Source organism: Hippocampus guttulatus, chromosome 11 (assembly GCF_054856545.1).
Source record: "Hippocampus guttulatus isolate MCC_2025c chromosome 11, RoL_Hgut_1.0, whole genome shotgun sequence".
In the NCBI taxonomy this organism is placed as follows: Eukaryota; Metazoa; Chordata; class Actinopteri; order Syngnathiformes; family Syngnathidae; genus Hippocampus; species Hippocampus guttulatus.
The window spans coordinates 17889428-17911677 of record NC_141271.1 but is presented as its reverse complement, the minus strand read 5'-3'; the positions used below and the strand labels follow the sequence as shown (position 1 = coordinate 17911677).

Here is a 22250-nt window from a genome sequence, read left to right as displayed (position 1 = left end):
TTATTTATTTATTAAAGTCTCTGGTGGCTGCAATGTATCCAATCTGGTCGTCACATTCCCGCCATGATGAGAGGCGCTAGCTAGCAGTTAGCTTGTGAAGCTAACAGTCTGGGCGCTAGTTATAACGAGAAAATGACTCACAATTGCGTAGGAAAACCACTGATGCAAACGAAGGCCCTCTTGTTTGGACAGGATATCAAAGTTCAGGAGCTAAAACTAATCTGAAGAGACCCATTGTGAGAGTGGAAGTCAAAGAAAGGCATAGACGTAGATGTCCTTGGAAATTTTCATGGATCAAACACCTGTTGTGAATTGTGTTTGTCTCTAAAGGTTGTTTGCATTTTAGGTTCATTTTGAAATTTCAATATCCCAAATGTTTTTTAAATAATGTCTATGTACCACTGTGCAAGAGATTGGGCTAAGTAGCAACTCAGTTTCGGGTGTCTCAACAGAATGAAAGGAGATAAAAATCGGAGGCGACGTCATCAAACAATTCTATGAAACACATTACATCAAATATAATTCACAAAATGTAGTTCTTTTACTTGAAAGAAATAACTCTTCTCTGTCCAGGCCTTTTTCATGCGGGAGGCTAGCTGTGCACCCTGAAGGTGCAGGATGAAAAGATGGCGCAGCTGCTTGTACCGCCAGGACCAGACAGCTTCCGCCGCTTTAGCCGCGATTCCCTCGCGGCCATTGAGCAGCGGATCGCCGAAGAGAACGCCAAAAAGCCAAAAGGAGAGAAGCGAAAGCGCAGCGACGAGGATGAACCCAAGCCAAGTCGCGACTTGGAGGCGGGGAAGTCCGTTCCCCTGGTGTACGGGGAGGTCCCGAAAGGAATGGTCTCCACACCGGTGGAAGACCTGGATCCCTTCTACAGTAATCAGAAAGTAGGTTTGTTCAAGCAAGAGACTTAACTGATCATATGACCCAATGGAATTCCCTTTGGGAAGTCGTAGTCAGTACCGATGTGTTGACAAGAAGACAGTAAAAATGAGACAGGAATCAGCAGTCTCCAAAATATGATTAGCGATTTGTTGAGTCTGTTCTGTGAACCTTCCGAGCAGAATGCTCATAAATTTGCTGTAAAGTGCTGATATGACTGGTCGACTCTCTTTTGTTTCCCAGACATTCATAGTTATAAACAAAGGAAATTTCATCTTCCGGTTCAACGCGGCTCCAGCTTTGTACATCCTGAGCCCCTTCAACCCCCTTAGAAGAATATCCATATGGATTTTGGTCCACTCATATCCTTTTTGTCATGTTTTCTTGCCTCTATCGTCTACGATGCTACATGGGTAGATTCTCTGTGCTCTTGGTTCTCTTTACAATTGTGCAAGTGTAGCTAATGTTGTGCGGAGTGTGGCTAGACTCTACGACATGCTCTTCCTTGACACCTGCGCGCACGTTGTTCAGCTTGGTGATCATGTGCACGATCATCACCAACTGTGTATTTATGACACTGAGTCGGCCACCTGACTGGGCAAAGAATGTCGAGTATGTCGGTTTTTTGGTCGCACATTCAATCCAGTACTTTGTGCTCTCAGGTGTTGATACTCTCGTGCTTCAACATTCTTTCTTTCCAACAGATACACATTTACCGCAATCTATACATTTGAATCCCTCGTTAAAATTTTAGCCCGAGGGTTCTGCATAGGAAAGTTCACCTTTCTTAGAGATCCATGGAACTGGCTGGACTTCTCTGTCATTGTCATGGCGTAAGTATTTTCACACTTGAATGAATGTAGGTCGGGATAGTATGCCTACGTGAGCATGTTTTTTCTGAAACGATCATCAATGGGAACAACCTCACTTGCCATAACCCCAAAGTCCAAATGGTCACATCCACAGAAGTAGTAGCATCTCAACTCTCCAGAATGACAATGTGATGCACTTGTGCCCTGGCATGATTCTCCCCTACCCTGTGCTATACAAGAAGTGTAGAGCTTTCGTTAGTGTCAGTGGTTATCCGGCGCAATCGTGACATACAGTTAACCAGCTAGCTATAACTATACCCCAAAAATGCATCTTCCTTCGGATAGTCGAGTGGGACTTCCAGCAGACATGGTGTGCCTCGTTGTTGATCGTGAGTGCATGCAAAAGATTCAGAAAAAAGCATAACTACAACAAGGGGTTGTCTGACTTGTCAGTGTGGATTCGGGCTTCTACTTGGCATGGCTGCTTTAGAGCGCCTCATTGTCAGCTGTGAGTGTGCGCACGTCACACAGAGAAAGGCGGAAAATTACAAAAAATGTTTTAAAATATTTTACAGCGCCTTTTATATTGATTGCATGTTGTTCTGTTCATTGTTCTGTTTCTAAATGACAGTTTCCCGGCAGGTATGTCACCGAGTTTGTAAGCCTTGGCAGTTTCTCAGCTCTTCGCACATTCAGAGTGCTGAGAGCTTTAAAAGCTATTTCTGTGATTCCAGGTAAGCCGTCAAGGCAATACACACTTATCTGCATGACCAAAAGAACATTACATGCCAACATGTGAGTGAACTGTTCACCCTCATGGTTTTCACTGAAATATTCATTTTGCTGCTTGCACGTTTCTGATTAAAACAGCGATGCCGCCGCTCTGGCGCACGCAGAGCAATGCAGCCTGTTGCTACTCGCTAGAAATCAAAGAGCGGTCAGTCTTTTGCTAAAATGCGCGGGTGCTGTTGGTGAATGGGGCAATCGTCCGTTGCCAACAGCATATCGCTAATATTGTCGATTTCCTTTCTTTGTGACTATTTCCTCAACAATCGCACCATGTTTTTGACTTCATTCATTGCTGCCTTTGAATACATGACCTGGCCTAACAACGTCACTGCGTTTGGTAGGCTTGAAGACCATCGTCGGTGCACTGTTCCAGTCGGTCAAGAAGCTTTCTGATGTGATGATCCTCACTGTCTTCTGCTTGAGCGTCTTTGCCCTCATAGGGTTACAACTGTTCATGGGCCATTTAAAGCAAAAGTGTGTGTTCATGCCAGTACACAATGATTCCGCCATTAATGGCACATTTTCCAATGGCACCTACATGAACGGAGCTGACAACAGTACCCAGGCTTTCAACTGGACTGAGTACTCACTTGATGAGCGTGAGTATTTGAAGCTCACTAAACTTTTACCCATTCTACCAGAGTTAAAAAAAAAAAACACCTAAGAACTCTACTATCTGGTGTGGATAGCTTCTTTAAGATGTTGGGATTCCTCCTACCGGTGGTGGCCTTCTCTGCAGGCCGAAACATGATCAGAAGTATTGACCTACATTTACGACCTAAAAATCAGCTCCATAAAATTGTAGTAATTAATTCCTAAGAGTCTATTCTAATCATCTCAAAGCATTTCTCTTCTTTCAAATTCGCCTCACAGGGCCGGCCGACTCTGATTGAGAGCAAACTGGTAAAGCAAATTTTAATTAGCATCACGTCTGTAGCTATCTGCACACATTGATTCATTAGAATTAAAAAAAAACAATTATGCCACAATAGTTGCTGGAAGTGGAGAAATTGACTTGCTTTTGACCAGAATAAAAAAATTGATTTCAGGGCAAAATTTTCCAGAAAAGCTTGCCATTTGAGATAGAGGTCGGCTAAACCAAAAGCTAGCTAGCTTTTTTTTAGACAGATTTTGTCCCCTTCATGAAAACCCATTGCTTAAACAATGACCGTACGTGACATCAATGTCATTTATTTATCAAAAGTGCACCTCAACCACTCTACTTTTGAACTGCAATTCTTGTCCCCCCCCAGAAAACTACTATTATCTCTCAGGCAAACGGGATCCATTACTTTGTGGAAACGGCAGTGAGGCTGGGTAAGTTGATCCCAAAGGCAAACAAACATTAAAGGTGACATAAGATTAAATATAATATTAATATTAAACTGGGAATCTCAAGGCACCACTGAACATGTCTTGTAAGCTGCCTATTAGAAATCATGTCTTCAAGCAAGCTGTTCGGATTTTACATCACAGTATCTTGTAATTGGGAAAACAACTGTTTCAAATTGCATGAAATAAAATGTCTCTTCTATCAAAGTACAGCATCACAAATTTGCTGGATTTTGGTGCATGATACAACGCGTGACACTTTTTTCTTGTCTTTTTGATGCAGACAGTGTCCAGAAGGGTTTTCGTGCATCAAAGTGGGAAAGAACCCGGACTATGGTTACACCAGTTTTGACTCGTTTGGGTGGGCCTTCCTTTCCCTCTTTAGACTCATGACTCAGGATTTTTGGGAAAACCTCTATCAGCAGGTAAACCGTAATGTCTGACTATGACACCAAAACGTTTGATTTTATGTAATTTTACGCACAATGCATCTTTATTTAGATAGCGCTTTCACAACAGCCGCAGCTGTAACGAAACGCTTTACGGAATCAATTTTATAGATGACTGCGAGCCAAGAAAGTGATGTGACTGCACAAAGAGCACCGAGTTGAATTTTTATCAGTAAAATACACTCATTGTATCAAAATACGTTTAGCCTTTTTTTTCAAGGCAGCTCTGATTTAATCCAAGCCAACACTTAACCTTTTTGGTGAAGGATTTCAGATCTAAAATAATTTGATTTCAGTGGGCAAGGAATTCCGAAGCCTCTTACGGAGGAGCTTGATTGCTCAAATGAAGAACGTATTGCTTCACTCAATGTTCAAGGGTCATTCATAGCTTAATGGATGAGCGGCATTTGTCCTGGCTGTTTGTCTAAATACAAAACCAGCACAGGCTTGGCCTCTGTAAAAGCCTTCTCACATTACAATATTTGGGAAAATACGTTTTGAAGAGCTTGTTCAAACAAAGCATGATGCGCAGGTGTGTCTTCACCAGAATGAATAAAAGACGAGTCGAGGCGTGACGCGGACAAATGCGGTCCTGTACGATGGCGCCCATCATGCATGATCGACTGCTTAACTTTGTTAATGCCGCTTAGCAAGTCTACTCTGTCATGGTCAAATAACAATTGATATAGATAGATACTAGGGCCCGACCGAGGTAGATTTTTCCAATATTTATTGGAATAAAATCCCGATAACGGATTCATCGGACGATTAATTGAAAAAATATATCATGGAATTAAAAAATCATTTAATTTAGTCCCTTAACGCTAACAACAAAAAGATATGCATTACGCGTAGAGCTGTCCCAATCCGATCGGGTGATCGGAAATCGGGGCCGACCATGTGATTTTCAGATGATCATATCTGCTGAAAAAGATCAGATTTTGGAATTTTGGAAAAATGTCATTGTCTTTATCCACCCTGTCGGCAAGCTCACATAGTTTGCTATTTGCACATACATTGTTGCTTTCTTTTTTGGCTGCTTTGAGCCAATTTATTTTAAAAAACAAAAGTGTGTGAGCTTGACCGATACGCTTGACATCTACTTAACACAATGAAGTTCAAAGAAAAACCTCAACATTTGGGGGGGACAATAGGGAGATGTTTCAAAGGCACCTTTATCGTACTGACACAATAACCGTATTTCTAAACATTTATTTTGACCGCAAATATCTGCTGTATATTGCCACTCAGTGATTCCAGCAGGTTAATCGATACAAAATGCCTGGCAACTGCCTCATCATTTATAGGAACTGCAAATGTAACTGTCATCTCTTTGTTCCCGATAGACATTACGGGCCTCTGGAAAGCCCTACATGGTGTTCTTTGTGCTGGTCATATTCCTTGGCTCCTTCTACCTAATTAACCTGATCTTGGCTGTGGTTGCGATGGCGTACGAGGAGCAGAGCCAGGCCACCATTAAGGAGGCTCAGGAGAAGGAGGAGGAGTTTCAGGCCATGCTGGAGCAACTCAAGCGACAGCAAGAAGACGCTCAGGTGGGTCAGCCTATATTTTTGTTACTACCACCAGGGTTGGGAGTAAGGCAGTTACAAAAATGCAGCGGTGTCTCGCCGAACGAAAAATCCCAATTTACGAGTTTTACAAGTTAGGAACCGTCGCTTTTGTCCGTTTTAAAAAAAAAAATTGGGCTTTTGTGCTGCCAGTCAAAATTTGACTTCGCAGCACACTTCAGATACACACTTAAGTGAAGTGAGGGAAAAAATATCGCAGATGCACTTTCGGCCGCTGACTGAAGGAGACACATATTCGTGCACACAAATATGAAATGAATAAACTGGCAAGGAGGCCGGAGCATATGCTGACACAGACTAACTGCAGCTGCTGACGTCACTCCGAACCGTGCCTATTAAAGATACTCAACATTCCACTTTATAGTTTACAAAACATTGCTATTGTTGAAAATGTTAAATAAAAGTTGTTTTTTTCCGTTCATCTCATTTTAAAAGGGAAACTAGAAAAAAGTGGCGTGTAAAGGGGGGCGGGGGGCAGTGGGGCGGCCCAGCTCCAATCTTCCAGCACCAAAACAATTTCAGTGGGCAAAAAAATAAATCAAACAAGATGTCTGTCAACCAAAACAGCTGTACGACCACCTCTCGCACACCATCGACCATCATGTACGAAAGGACATCAGAACCCTAGTAAGGGGAATCCATCTCGGACATAATGGCGAGCAGACGAATGGAAAAATCTTTCTTCAGCACTCTCCAATTCGATAAAAAAAATCCATGTGGCATCCATATTAAATAAGGGGCCATCCAGCTTCACAGACGTCAACAAAAAAGTTTCAGGGGAAAAACAATCTTGCCCCCGGTATTCACTGTGCTTTGCACACCACGGTAGGTAGATATGTATATATTTTTTTGAAAACATAAGTGAAGAGTAAAGTAAAATAGTTCGACAGCATGTAGGCCTGTTGAGACGATTACCATTTGTAGTGTGTTGTTTTGGTGCCGTCTTGTTAAAGGCCATCAGTCTATTCACGTGAAATGTCATAACATCCAATCCAATAAGAGGGATGCGTGATTGCGTTACTCGAGATTAAATTGCTTTTCCAAACCGATGTCAAATGCGCCGTTTCCAAATCTGACATTTTCCTCCGCCCCTCCCCCAGGCCACTGCAGTGGCGTCTGCAGAGCACGGTGAGGTCAGCGACCACGCCGGTGGCACGGAGAGCTCCTCAGAAACCTCCAAGCTGAGCTCCAAAAGTGCCAAAGAGCGATGCAACAGGCGAAGGAAAAGAAAGGATGAGGGCAAGGTCCCACAGTCTGAGTCTCAGGAGAGTATTAAGAAGGCCCGATGTCGCTTCTCGGTGGAGCCCAATGTGCTCAACTATGACATGAAGTGCTCATCGGCCCACCAGGTTCAGTACCATTTGGCACTTGGATGTGTCCGTGGCGTCTTCCGTTTTGTCTTGCAATGTCGTGTCGCTCTCAGGGCCTGATCTACTCAAGGTTTGCGCACGCAAAAATGGGAGCAAACTTGATGTCGCACGCACATGTGGGAGCCGATTTACAAAGCGGCCGCACCCAGGATTGCGTTCACGTTGCGTGGTGGTGAAGGACCCCAAAAAGCAGGCAGGAGGGAGGAGCAGGGTGTATTTGAAGAAGTGCATTGATGAAACACAGAAAACTAAATCCTAAACAAAGTGCTAACAACCAAAACGAACCCAAAGTATCAAACAAAAATCACAACTGAAGCTCAAACAGAACCGTGACCAAAACATGACCGAAACAAACCCGACAGCAGCAGACAAACGGCAATAAACAAACATGACAGTAGCCAAGAGCAAACAATGACCCGACGCTGAATGGTCGTGCCGGGAGTCCTTTTTTAAAGCACTAATTACATAATGACCAACAGGTGTGCAGCTGCAGGTGGAGCCCTACAGTGCCACCTGTTGGTCCCAAACCAAATCATGACAGTTAACGTGCAAAATGACCACACATGAGGAATAGAAACAAATAGATTCTTCTGGCAAGTGAATACAGACTTGTCGAATTTGAGCGGCCACAAATCAAACGTCAACTTTTCCATTCATTGCAAATAGTTTTGAAATGCCAGAAACAAAAACTACCATGACAGATACAGGGGATATAAAAAGCCTTCGCACCTGTGTTGAAATTGTTCTGCCTCTTCTACTGACATTTCCAATTCCTCGATTTCAAACTGAATTTTGCGCTTGTTACGCTCTCCAAAAGGTTGAAAAATAGAACAGCTGCTTCGAGCGCAGAACCCATTTTTGAATATTACGGACTCCACCACGATTGCCAACAACGGCCACCAGCAGCAGGTGAAATCTGTTCACCTGAACATGCAATGTAGCGCCCACTTTTTGGTACACCTTTGTAAATCAGGCCCGAAATGTTTAGATTTTAGAAGGCTGATATTAAGGAGTAGTTTTACTTGAGTTGCTTACCATGCTTACGCCTCACACACATTGTTACATACTGTCCATTCGTCCATCTCATATACAGTGGAACCCTAGGAAGTCGAATACAATTTCAAAGTATACCAACATTTTGTGGGTGGGAAAATATGTCCCTAAAGTGGAATGAAATGATGAGTTTGACAGCTCAAACTGCACCCCGGTTCAGCACGCGGCATTTCATATTGCTATTACAGTTACTCAAGGGTTTCAACGTCATCAGGCGGACTTTGGATTGGATGATTTCCATCATATCATCTGGGAAAAATTGTGAGATTACAAAAAAACAGCAGGTCGACCTCAGTGGTTCCACTGTACGCAGCAAATTAATGAAGACATGTGACTTATGAGGAGTAAATAAAATTGCAACTATCCTCTTTCCCAAAGAGTTTCACTTTTCATGAGCTGCATTGCATTCAGCAGCGATGATATTAGGTCCACCTGCACAATCTATTGAGATCCCCTACACAGGTTTTCTAAAAAAAATTCTGCATTAGTAACCTGTGAATGACACCGAATGTCATCATCTACTAATAACTTTATTATGGCGCGACTGGATTGTGTAGGTGTACTTAATGTTACTTTTATGCAGCGATTCCATTCTTTGAAAGCACTGCTGTGCATATTTTACTGATTTGTTATGCATTGCATGTCCAGGCTGACATTGTGCCTTCTTCATTCTGTAATATTTTCTTTTCATTCGAATCAAGCCTGAAAAGTAAGCTTCTTTATGAGCTTGTGGCGCATCATCACCATCACAAACAGAATCTTATTCTTCTCAACTCTTGTCATTGCTGATGATGTCACCAGGACGCTTTTTTTTTCTGCTTTCCTTGAAATGCTTTTCACCAGTATGGCCATCATCATTACCAGTTCCTTCCTTCCTTCCTTCCTCAAAGATCGTCATCGTGGTTTGCAGTCATTGGAACTACGGCTTTTAATTTGCTTTGTTTTCAACGCTGATTGCGCATTGGTCATCTTCCATCACGCCATTCTTCATCTGCCCCTCGAATGTCATAAAGTTGTTTCTTCTTCACACTCCCCGTGTATTTTCGTCCTTGCTACTGAAGAATATCTTTCTCTCTTAGTCCTTTCTGAGTATTCACGGACCCCCATTCTCATCCAGACGGAACAGCAGGACCAGCGTTTTCAGTTTCCAAAGCCAATCACGAGATGCCGGCTCAGAAAATGAGTTTGCAGATGATGAGAACAGCATTTTTGAGGACAACCGGAGTCGAAGAACCTCTTTGTTTTTTACCCGCGGGTGTGACCGCCAAGGCAGCAGTATCAGCCAGTCCAGCTTCTTTCCACATCCGCTGCTTTCACCCTGCAGGATGAAACAGAGCACTGTAGACTGCAACGGAGTAGTGTCCATAATGGGTGTCGATTCAATCCCGTTATCACCTATGGGGCGCTTTCGTCCTAAACTGACACTAGATAGGACCTCCAATAGAGACAAAGTAAGAAAGGGTCGTCCCGTCTCGTTTCACCTCTGCCATATCATCCGTAGTAATTCTCTGCTTTTTGTCCTGACTGTGTTGTAAAGCATGCACATCTAAACCAATTCAAAATTACATTAAAAAAAAAAAAAAAGATTGTCAGTGGCAGGGGGTAAGTGAAGCTGAAAAGATGAGCGTCTTGGCCTAGGCGGTGAAGATTTTTCTTGAGAAAGCAAAAATTCTTGGACCATTCTGAAATGCCAGAGGAAATGTGTTATTTTAAAACAATCAAAAGGTACCTTAAGTGCATCAGATTGGACGCCTTGCCAAAACGGTCCGGTTCAGTTCGGTTCCGTTCATTTGATTGCAATTCCATTTCAAAGGGTTCTATAAGATCAAACGTTTCAGTATCCGTTCGTTTGACGTCCCAGGTACCCTTGATCAGGGCAAACTGAACTGAACTGTATGGATCATACGGTGATGGAAAAAGTTATAACAGCCTTTGGACTTGATAGATGCGATATTACACCGTCTGGTCTTTTGTCATGATACCTCTTGAGTCGCGCCGCTCTTACAAATGTGATTTTCTCCCTCAAGGCTGACACTACCGACACTGATGGGGGAACAAACCAGGAATGGACCGACTTTCCCGAGGACCCACGAGCCAGGGACAGAACTGTTAGCGTAGCCAGTGTCATAACCAGCACAATGGAAGGTAGGTTGTGGAAACCACGATTTTCATTTCTCAGATGTTGATAAAAGCAATCCAATCCAATCCTTTTTTTTTTTTTTTTTTTTTTAATGCAACAGAGCTTGAAGAATCAAGACAGAAGTGTCCTCCCTGCTGGTACAGTTTCGCAAACACTTTCCTCATCTGGGAGTGTTGTCCAATCTGGCTGAAGATCAAGAAGGTGGTCAAACTCATTGTGATGGATCCATTTACGGATTTAACCATCACCATCTGCATTGTACTCAACACGTTATTCATGGCCATGGAGCATTACCCAATGACTAAGGATTTCTCCAGGACGCTAAGTGTGGGCAATATGGTGAGTGGAAGACACCGTAAAGACCATTTCAGTTGACCTGACTTTTGGGCCGTGGCTAAATGGTTCAATATGACGCACTTCGGCATGCCCGCTCAGTCGCCCTTCCCGTATTTTAGAAGAACTCGAGCTCCTTCGTTTGCATCAACAATTATCCGGCGCAATCGTTCTCTTGTCGTAGTCCGCTAGGGCTGCCACTTTAGAGCGACTTGGTGTCCGCTGTGAGTGCATAAACATCAAAGACTTGAGTGTTCAGTGATGAGTAGCTTGTTCATTTAAAAACCGTGGTCATGAAAAGAGGTTCTTTCTGTTTCTTCAAGGTATTCACTAGCATCTTCACAGCTGAAATGGTCTTCAAACTCATCGCTATGGATCCATACTACTACTTTCAGGAAGGGTGGAACATTTTTGATGGAATCATTGTCAGTTTAAGCTTAATGGAGCTTGGTTTGTCCAATGTTGTTGGAATGTCCGTCCTGAGATCGTTCCGATTGGTAAGTTTCACCCCGCCAAACAATCCGTGCAAGAAGTTGAAGAGTCCTTTCTAATCTTTTTTTTTTTTTGTCTTTTTCTTTCGACAGCTACGGGTGTTCAAGTTGGCCAAGTCGTGGCCGACTCTGAACACCCTGATCAAAATAATCGGTAACTCTGTGGGGGCTTTGGGAAACCTGACGCTGGTGCTGGCCATTATCGTCTTCATCTTTGCCGTAGTGGGCATGCAACTGTTTGGGAAAAGCTACAAGGATTGTGTGTGTAAAATCTCCAGCGACTGCACCCTGCCCCGCTGGCACATGAGTGACTTTTTCCATTCGTTCCTCATTGTGTTCCGAGTGCTTTGTGGAGAGTGGATAGAGACCATGTGGGACTGCATGGAGGTGGCTGGACCGACCATGTGCATCATTGTCTATATGATGGTCATGGTGATTGGAAACCTTGTGGTACATTTTCATCTCTTGTGGTCAATTCATGAGTCCAAGTCATCCAAATCTAAAAGTCAAGCTAATTGACGCAAATGATTGATTTTTGTAGATGAAAGTTATTGCGGTCTGAACAGTATTCAGACTTTCTTTTCATTGGTCTTATTGTGATCTACTAGGTGCTCAACCTGTTCCTGGCCTTGCTGCTGAGTTCATTCAGCGCAGACAACCTGGCTGCCACAGAGGACGACAGCGACACAAACAATTTGCAGATCGCCATTGCACGGATCCACAAAGGCATCGCCTTTGTCAAATCCCTGCTTCAGAGCACCTGTAACAGCGTCTGCCTCAGGAGTAACGAGCAAAACCAGGGAGAGGACAAATCATCCCTGGAGGATTTCCATAAAGCTTCGGGACCCAACGGCATCCCCAACCATACCATTAAAGAGCTACCAAGGAACGGAAATGGGGATGTGACAGGGGTGGACAAAAGTGGGGACAAGTACATCGTCTGCAGCAAGACTGACGATTCCATCATGTCTTTCATCAACAACCCCAGTCTGACTCTCAATGTTCCCATCGCGGTGGGGGAGTCCGACTTTGAAAACCTCAACACAGAGGACTTCAGCAGTGTCTCATCCGATGCAGCGGGATGCCGTGTGGTAAGACTGCTCTTCAAAATTTCTCTCTGCAATTTTTTTAAAGACAAATTTATCAGCTGCACATTTTGGCATCTAGATTTCAAAAAGGGACAAAAATAGGCAAGAGGGTAGAGTACAGGCCGATTGCACCGAGTTGACGCACAAAACTTTTCAGGGAAATTTCCCAAAATGACCCAAAAATGCATCTTTTCAGACGAATTCACTATACACACATTACTGCCAGGGTAACGAACAGCACTGTTATTATTGATACAGCTGTTGTGCGCAGTGCGCTCTTGTCCCTCCTCTGGCTGCTCAACGCCTCGATCTAAATGCAAACAAGTTTCCCTTTGCAAATTACAACAGACCTGAACAGTGGCAGTGTGAACTGGAGACTAATTGTGCATTGAAACCAAGAGTCAGAAGTCCACATAACAGTTTTGGTCTGGTTCTTACAGCACCACCAGAGGATGTTGCTCATTTGGCTTGGATGCACATTTTTTTTCCATCCACCTCACTGGCGGTGTCGAGTCTACAATTTATGACGATATACGATTAATTATCATTATTCAGTCGAGCTCCGCCGTGGGACTACGCTATGCGAGAAGAACGGCGCCAGCGCACCTCAGAGAAATAATGTCTTGTCATTGGGTCATTTGTTCTCCCTCACAGGAGCGCTAGCTTTTACAGCACAGCTCTATGAGGTAAGGGCAAAACTATATGGTGGTCTGCTTAAAAAGATAGCGATAGCGCCATATCACCATAGTTCTTATAGTCACTGTAAAAGTGAAAATAAAATTGGTCTTTTGAATTACCACAAAAAGAGTATAATTAACAACCCTGCCAAATTTGAATGATGAAAAAAAATGCAGTGAATGACAAGACAACGAGGCACTCTAAGCAGCCACACCGATGTGTAATATTACGATGCATTTTCGTCATGTAGTCGCTAGCTAGCAAACTGCACATCGCAATTGCACTGGTTTCCTGCTGATGAGACCAAAGGCGTTTCCGATTTTATACAGTGCGGAAGGGGCGACTCATGCGGGTGCCCAAGTACGCCCCCCCCCCCCCCCCCGTTTTAGCTACGCACCTCAGAAATCAGGAAATATGAAATGAAAGTGAAAAACTGAAGACTACACAATTGTCAGTCTTTGCTCATATTTTCAGCAATTATCTTCAGACATGTATAATGTTTCTAAAAAAAAATGTTTGAATTCATAATGAGTGCCCGTACATCCCTGAGTGCCACATCACATTAGGTGCCATTTAGGTGTACAGGTCCAGTTTGTTTTGTTCTGATATTGCGGAGGAAACACTATACCCTTGTTGAACATGTTACTGTAAAATATTTGCCGGAACAATGTGTAATATTGAGGAAGAAGGCTTGTAAAAGCACTTTACTGTACATTTCACTCATAATGGAGATCTAATCACACACACACACACACACACACACACACACACACAAAAAACCTTTTAGCTGACTGGCCTTTTTCTTTTTAACTTAATTCACCTCCGCTGTTTGCCTCTTCACCGATATGGTTGCTTTTTGTTCACATTTTCTCTTCACTTTACCGACGCGGAAACGTCTGCAGTTGTAATACTTGCAATGGGGAGCTTTACATTCCATATAAAGGAGTGTAACGTGAATCTCTTGCCCTTTATTTGTCCACAAAAATATCACAATCGACGTATTTCAAGTGTACATTTAAAGCTTAATTTGGTGGCACAAACACATTAACTTGAGTTCCTGAAGCAGTTACGTGCTTACATCACTCCCCGCACTGCATTAGCCAGTCCCAGGACAGTGGAGGGCTCGTGCAGTGTTCACCAAGAAACCTTTCAAGGCTGTTCTCATCCTGTAACTCTTAGCGGACAGACACACCCTTTGCAAAGGCTGGGTGAGAGCAACACCGCCTGCATGGAGACATGCGCCAACATGCTGACCGCAATTTGATTTTGTGCCTTCACAGAGGTCGTGATGCTTACTGTAAGAGACATCGACAACAAGTTCAGTTACGGTGGTTGCAGATTAACGTCATGTAGGAAACTGCACTGTCATTGTATGGACAGAACTATTGGGACACAAAAGTGAAAGTTGAGTAAAATATAAAAAGCGGCTTTCTCCAAAACGTTTCCGCAAACCATTTTTTAATCAAAATGGCTCGATAAAATGATTAAGATTCGGGTGGAGGGGTGGGGGGGGGCGGTGGGTTGTGTTTTGAAGCTTTTCAATTTTTTAAAGGGCAAGGGTGAGGTTTTTAGACCCACGTGTCTTCCTTACATCAACATCTGGCATTTATTTTGCTTCTGGTCTACGTTAGTCTAACGTCAGAACCTTGTTTGGCCTCATCCACTTAGACCGTCAATGACGATGGCCAGCTCAGCACGTCCGAGGCCAGCACAGTGGACTTGGGGGAAAAAGATGGAGACTCTCTCGACTATGAATTAGAGGAATCCATGGAACCGGACGCCTGCTTTCCCGACGGTGGGTATCGGTCCAAACGCGTCGACGACTGGTCTCTGCGGCCAATTCGAGCCCTGCTTGTCATTTGTTGCTTTCCAGGCTGTGTGCAGAGGTTCCAGTGTTGCCAGGTAAACGTTGAGGTGGGCAGGTGGAAAATATGGTGGACTATCAGAAAGACCTGTTTCCGAATCGTGGAGCACAACTGGTTCGAGAGCTTCATCATTTTCATGATCCTGCTCAGCAGCGGCGCCTTAGTAAGTTTCGTACCCCACGGCCGTAGTTGAGCGTGAGCAGTTTTGATCATCCTTACTGCTGTGTTCAAAAAATAGGCGTTTGAGGATGTCTACATTGAGACCAGGAAGACCATCAAAGCAATGTTGGAGTACGCAGACAAAATGTTCACCTATATTTTCATCTTGGAGATGTTACTCAAGTGGGTGGCCTATGGCTACGCCAAGTATTTCACAAATGCCTGGTGTTGGCTTGACTTCCTCATTGTGGCTGTAAGTTGGACTTTCAGATCTTGATCCTAATCTGGTAAATGGATGTGGTAAAGGAATGGATTATTGTTTTCCAAAGTGATGCGAAAAAAACAAACTTATCCTCACATATTTTTGTCGTTTTTGTGTTTTGGTTCCAGGTTTCGCTAGTCAGTTTAGTGGCCAACGCGATGGGATTTGCTGAACTTGGGGCCATCAAGTCTCTGAGAACCCTGCGAGCTCTGAGGCCCTTGAGAGCCCTTTCGAGATTCGAGGGGATGAGGGTAAGTCTTTGACAAGCTCAGAAGAATTGATGCAAGTCAACGATGCATTTTTTTTTTTTTACTTTTCTTTTGCGAAAAGATGCCCGGCGCTACTTATCTTACGACATCTATTTTCCACTGGACCTTTGTACTTTTCCCACTCAAAGTTCACTTCAACCTCATTTGAGGTCCAATGACAGTGTCAAATTCCTGAAAATTTGCAATCCGTCTGTTCAAATATTCACTCGGAAATGGATGTCAATTCTGCCATTTGACAGATGCCTTATGTATGCGTTTGATATTCCGCAGGTGGTTGTCAACGCACTTCTTGGGGCAATTCCTTCCATCTTCAATGTCCTGTTGGTGTGCCTCATCTTCTGGCTCATTTTCAGTATCATGGGCGTTAACTTATTTGCGGGAAAGTACTACCGCTGTGTCAACAGAACCACAGACGAACCTTTCCTGCCCACTAAAGTGAAGAACATGACGCAGTGTTTGGCCTTGGGGAAAGATGTTGCTCGCTGGAAGAATATTAAAATCAACTTTGACAATGTTGGACTGGGTTACCTCGCACTGCTACAAGTGGTGAGTTATGATTACATCATCTGATTAAGAGGCTTGTAAACATGGCTGATTTGGAATATGTCCATAGGCTACGTTTAAGGGATGGATGGACATCATGTATGCTGCAGTCGACTCCGGAAGCAAGGTGCTTTTGTTTAGCTTTAACAATGTTAATATTGGATTCCGTTTGTTAATTTTTTTTAGTCCGGGTCAGGACCCAAAAACAATGGCTCACGGGTGTTGTGTTTCATAATTTTCTAGCCTGGAGAACAGCCGGCATATGAGATCAACTTGAAGATGTATTTGTATTTCGTGGTTTTCATCATCTTCGGTGCCTTCTTCACACTCAATCTCTTCATTGGTGTCATAATTGACAATTTCAATCAGCAAAAGCGAAAGATAAGTATTTTGTGTCTTACTAAAGTGCTGTATTTGATTTTGACACAGAGTAGGACCTCTAAAGATAAACACAAGTCAATATCTGGTGTGACGATATTTGTCTAATGGCCCCACACTGCAAGGATCTGTATACAGGTCCTGGAAGATGAAAACATTCCAATTCTTCGGGGTTTTTTTTGTTATTCTTCGAATCGTATGTCTGATGTGGTGAGCAACATTCGAGGTTCCGGTGTATTTGCACGGAAATCAGATCATTTTACGTTCAGAAAGTATTCGCTACGCAGTGATTTAACATCCATGACATGCCCTCTATACTTTGGAGGCCAAGACATCTTCATGACTGAAGAACAGAAGAAATACTACAATGCCATGAAAAAGCTGGGCTCAAAGAAACCACAAAAACCTATTCCCAGACCATCGGTTCGTAGCTTTCAATCTAATCTGCATTCCAAATCTTTGCATTCATTCTCATTGCTTATTTATTTTTCTACCCTCCATTCCAGAACAAGATTCAAGCCTACATATTTGACATCACCACGAAACAAGCATTCGATGTTGTGATCATGGTTCTGATATGGCTGAACATGGTTGCCATGATGGTGGAAACTGATGACCAGTCAGATAAAAAGAAAGAAATTCTCAGCTGGATCAACGGCGTGTTCATTTGCGTCTTCACGGGCGAGTGTTTGTTGAAGATGATCGCACTGCGCCAGTACTTTTTCACCAACGGTTGGAATGTGTTTGATTTCATCGTCGTCGTTCTCTCAATTATTGGTACGATCCATTCTCTGCCGAATTCCGGTGAATCCTAGTCGGGTCAATGAGATTTTCCGCTCGACTAACAAATGTTTCCTTTCCTCTTTAGGTATGTCTCTCTCTGAGCTGATTGAGAAATATTTTGTGTCGCCCACGTTGTTCAGAGTCATCCGACTGGCTCGAATCGGACGAGTCCTCCGCCTTATTAAAAGTGCCAAAGGAATCCGCACCCTTTTGTTTGCCTTGATGATGTCACTTCCTGCCTTGTTCAACATTGGTCTCTTGCTCTTTTTGGTGATGTTTATCTACGCCATCTTTGGCATGTCAAACTTTGCTTACGTGAAGAAAGAATCCGGCATCGATGACCTTTTCAATTTCGAGACGTTTGGCAACAGCATGATCTGCCTGTTTCAGATCACCACCTCGGCCGGGTGGGACGGCCTACTGGCTCCCATTCTCAACAAATACGAAGACGACTGCGACAGCACCACCGAGCATCCCGGCAGCGCTGTCAAAGGAGACTGTGGATCTCCTTCCGTTGGCATCGCCTTCTTTGTCAGCTACATCATCATCTGCTTCCTTATCGTGATCAACATGTACATTGCCGTCATCCTGGAAAACTTTGGCGTAGCCACCGAGGAAAGCGCCGACCCGCTGAGCGAAGATGATTTTGAAGTGTTTTACGAGGTTTGGGAAAAGTTTGATCCGAGCGCAACCCAGTTTATGGAGTACAACAAATTGTCCGAGTTCGCCGATGCCTTGGATCCGCCGCTGCGCATTGCCAAACCAAACAAGATCGAACTCATCTCGATGGATCTTCCCATGGTGAGTGGCGAACGCATCCACTGCCTGGACATCCTCTTCGCGTTCACTAAACGGGTTCTGGGCGAGGGCGGGGAGATGGACATACTCAGGGCACAAATGGAGGAGAGATTCATGGCCTCCAATCCTTCCAAAATGTCATATGAGCCCATCACGACCACCCTTCGCCGCAGACAGGAGGACTCGTCGGCCGTGATCATCCAGAGAGCTTTCAGAGAGTATTTGCGGAGACGCACTGCCGACAAAACCTTCGCGGAAGCCAAAGACAACTTTCCCAAGGACGAAAAGCCAGTTGACAAAGAAGATCCAGTCGTGGACAAACACAATGATGTCTCTGGCTCAGACATTAAGGAGCCTTCAACCTATCACACATCGGAAAATGACAAAGCCGAACTGGATGACAAAGACGGCACGCAGCATGATTCGTAAGGAATGTTGGGAGATGCTTCAAAGACGTTCTAAGTCGTGACCAAATGTTTACAAGCGGCATCGGACTCCTTTTCTCATCGTCTGGATATCAATGCCAAACTGACTTTTTCAGCTCATGAGCCTCAAGGTTGGTGCCTAAAAGGGAAAAGTGGCTCATTCGGGCAGCAGTGAAACCATTTTCTAGGAACAAGACTGTTGGAAGAGGATGGGCAGCATTTCTCAAGCGTTTGAAAAGACATTTTCACAGTCGTTCATGCTCTACTTTCCATTGCAGCGAGCTCTGCTCTATACAGTGTCTTGGACTATTACTATATCACTGACTGGTGTATTGTTTTGCCGACTTATTTTAAAAGCGTTACCGTGACGTCGTTTCTTTTTTGAATCCATCGATTGCCTTTTTTCATAAACTTTTTTTTTTAACTTTTCAAATGTGTGGTTCGTTCAGGCGGAATATAATTGCTTTCACGCTAGCTCTGTCTCGAATACTTGAAAAATCCAAAACGGAAAATGTCAGAACTGCTGCAGCCAGTGTGCATTGACATGAATGGATGCCCCGAATAAATGCATGCAAGAGCATTGGATGGGGAGCATATTTTCATCAGCCGCTTGCTTCGTGACGCCAAGTAAATAATCATGACATGGCTGTTTTATGAAATACAGCGCAACATCCAAAGCTGACGCTCCATTTTGCCACTTTGGTTGACTTCCAAGTCAACAATTTTCCATGCCGTTTCATAGACAGTGAACAGCCATGGTTGCAAAAACTGTATGAAGTGTACAGGTGACTTTAAAAAAAACATTTGTGATAGCACCTTAAAAGGAACTGCATACTAAACTGTTTAATTTAGCACTTGCAATTTTTAATTCCAAGTTGAATGACTTGACAGGTTGTCAACTTTGGATGTTCTGCTCAATCCGCCATGTTCACTCATTCACTACCAAAGACGTTTTTAAACGTCTTTTCAGACTCTGTCCAGAATTGGCCGGTACTGAATGAGTTAACAGAAACACCAACTCAAGGCAGCCATTCCCAACAATTAACACGTTTTACACTTGAAAAATCTCCCATCAAACTGCCCCCCCCCCCCCAAAAAAACTGCCTTCTGCCTTTCCGTGTAAGAGCATTTCATTGCTCAGGAAATAATTGAATAAAAATCAGCCCAACTAAGTGCAATTAGGTAATTTCCGCAGTACAGCTGATGATTTCATTGGTTGGGAATCGCTGCCTTGGGTGAGTGTAAAAAACAAGCCCATCGCGTCAACCTGTCAAGTGTCACGTCAGTCGCACTTGCGCGGCCATACTGTACTTTGCACATTCAGTTTTGTTGCATCATCATTGCGCTTATCTCAGGTCACTTGCGTGTTTTCCGGTCTACAATTTTCCATAATGCTGATTACGTGGAACCTGTATCATGATATTACTAAATATAGACTCCCGGCAGACTGATTATCAGTTATATTGTCTCAGTTGGGCGTCGTCGTCACTCGCCAGTACTCAAAACCGTTATGAGACACGAATGCCTCGGACAGGTCCTCCTTTCATGTTGCAGCGCTTGTTTTCAGTTGGAGCTAATAATCAACCACCGTATTATTTAATGGCTACAAAGTTGTGGATGCTGCATATTGGTTCCTTATGACTTGATAGAAATCTAAATATTTGATTTGATTGAGGTAGTCCGAGATTCGAACAGCCAGCAGAAGCTGTGTGTAACAAATGCTCGGGTCGTTGTAAGGTCACTCCTTTTTCAAAGACATCCTGGCTAATTACAGCTGCTTAGTTATTTGTTTTGTCTTTTCCGTTCCATTCAAGCGCGTGTCATCAATGTTTGTGTCTGACGTTTCAATAGATTTTTGTTTTACCTCACAATATTTATCAGGATGAATATAAAAATTATTATATAATATTTCTGCAGGATTTTTTATTTTAATTTTTTGGGGTAACAATTGTACATGGGCAAGTTGTCACAAATTCACCGTGACCTTACTCTTGCCGACTTGTGTTTACATTTTACTGTGACATTTTTGTCATCGGGTTGATTATTCCATATAGCAAAATACATCTACTGTTCCGTGTTACGAGAGCATCATTACGTGAATGTGAATATGTTTTGCATGTCATTCAAACAAGTCAATACATACATTGTTTTGATCATGACGACAAAAGCATTTGATTACGCAGACTCAAATATCTCCCATCATTAATATGCATAATGCTTGTAGTGTATAAATTATACTGCATGCTAAACACTGCTATAACCCATTTCAGTGAAAAGCCAAAAGAATAAAGACGACATGTACCCCGAGGTATGCCTAACACATTTATTTTTGAAACGCATCGCATTTCTGACATCTCCTTTTTCAGACTGAAATGATTTGTGTCTTATGTTTCAGCCAATCTCTGTTGAACGAGCTCTATTCTTGTTTGTGAGTGTGCGCCGTGGCTTCTGCCGGAAACAATTAGGGTCTTAAGTGGGTTGAGTATTTTATTAATTATTAATAATAGTCAAAATGTTTATTACAGCCCGACATTCTTTTTACTGCTTGTGACAGCTAATCCCGGAGTACAGTACACTAAAGGATGGTGACCAATTATTGATTGTTTCAACTGTCCCGTCTCACACCGGACTGTTATACAGTAACTGAGCCATGTTGCTTTATTACTACTTTTTTCAAAAGGCACTCGCTAAACATTGAGAATGGGAATTACAGAAAATTTCCTGTAACACATTTACAGGAAATAAACAAGATAGATACAACGGATTGTGCTGACTAGCTCTATAGCACCTTGCCAACTATACTTGTGTAGGACTGCCTTATAGTGTCCATGTTGGAACGACAACGTGAAAGAACGTTTATTTGGCTTCGGATCTTGCCACTGGCTACTATGTGAGGAGGAGCACAGTATAAAAAAACCAAGAGAGAAATCTGAGAATGCAACCCATAAGAGCTCTAATTCTATTTGCCTAAGATGGGAAGACGATTCCATTAGATTAGGTTGTGGTGAGTTCCTCCTAAACTCCCCTGTGTCCAAGTGACATGCACGCGCTCTCTCTCAACCACTAAATCGCATTTTCAATTGAACCACTTCCTTAAAAATAAAAATAAAGACACTAGCAGGCCCTCGTCCAGTTTAAATTCAAAATGATATCATTACAGTGAATGGCCATCTGGATGCAAGCCGCGCAAGTTGTGCGATACAACAAAAAAAATAAATGAAAGAGTTCATTAGTAAGGAAGCTGGCTGCATCATTGAGTATGACTTGATCAATAACGGTCCATACAAACCACAATGGAGATGGCCATTAGAATGCTGCAGCAGTACAACCCAGGGCGGGCATATTCCACAGTCTTTCCTCTAAAAGGTTTTCAGAAGCATTCCTTGTAAGTGCAGCAGCACAAGCAATATTTATTGCGTTGTGCTATGTACAACACCTCAATCATGTAACTACACCTCTACAAGGTGAATGCTAATTTGCTGATATGATTGACAATATTCTACTTCTCCTGAAAGGCTTGCGACAGTATCCAATCACGTCCGTGAACTACACTGCGCGCTACAGGAAGCAGACAGCTGCCTCAGCTCCGCACCAATGTGATTTATGCTTCCATTGATGTGTGCTGCAGAGAGTTAATGATTATGTGCCACAGTTAGTGGCTAAATAATATCTGACGCGGCCTGGAAAGGTCTCTCCTGGAACAGTTGTACCCGTGCTGGACACAAGCTGCTCCCGCTATTGAATCAACTCTGTAAACGT

At 43.3% G+C, this 22250-nt stretch overlaps 1 protein-coding gene across 1 annotated transcript; it reads left to right on the top strand.

Moving 5' to 3' along the window:
- The first annotated feature begins 590 nt into the window (after positions 1-590).
- scn1laa (sodium channel, voltage-gated, type I-like, alpha) lies at positions 591-20788 on the top strand. The gene is made up of 25 exons (XM_086123097.1): positions 591-890; positions 1129-1247; positions 1408-1497; positions 1590-1718; positions 2340-2431; positions 2828-3085; positions 3740-3803; positions 4102-4243; positions 5614-5820; positions 6957-7205; positions 10307-10424; positions 10520-10758; positions 11076-11249; positions 11337-11693; positions 11852-12334; positions 14678-14804; positions 14883-15037; positions 15113-15286; positions 15424-15546; positions 15835-16110; positions 16178-16234; positions 16351-16488; positions 16804-16908; positions 16992-17262; positions 17354-20788. The coding sequence occupies exons 1-25, from the start codon at positions 627-629 to the stop codon at positions 18493-18495; spliced, it is 5553 nt and encodes a 1850-aa protein (XP_085979223.1). The 5' UTR covers positions 591-626; the 3' UTR covers positions 18496-20788.
- Positions 20789-22250: the final 1462 nt, after the last annotated feature.

Coding starts and splice junctions, on each gene's coding strand:
- scn1laa (XM_086123097.1), top strand. CDS start 627: ATGGCGCAGCTGCTTGTACCGCCAGGACCAGACAGCTTCCGCCGCTTT. Junction 1,248..1,407: donor ATATGGATTTTGGTCCACTC/ATATCCTTTTTG, acceptor ACCTGCGCGCAC/GTTGTTCAGCTTGGTGATCA. Junction 12,335..14,677: donor ATGCAGCGGGATGCCGTGTG/GTAAGACTGCTC, acceptor TCATCCACTTAG/ACCGTCAATGACGATGGCCA.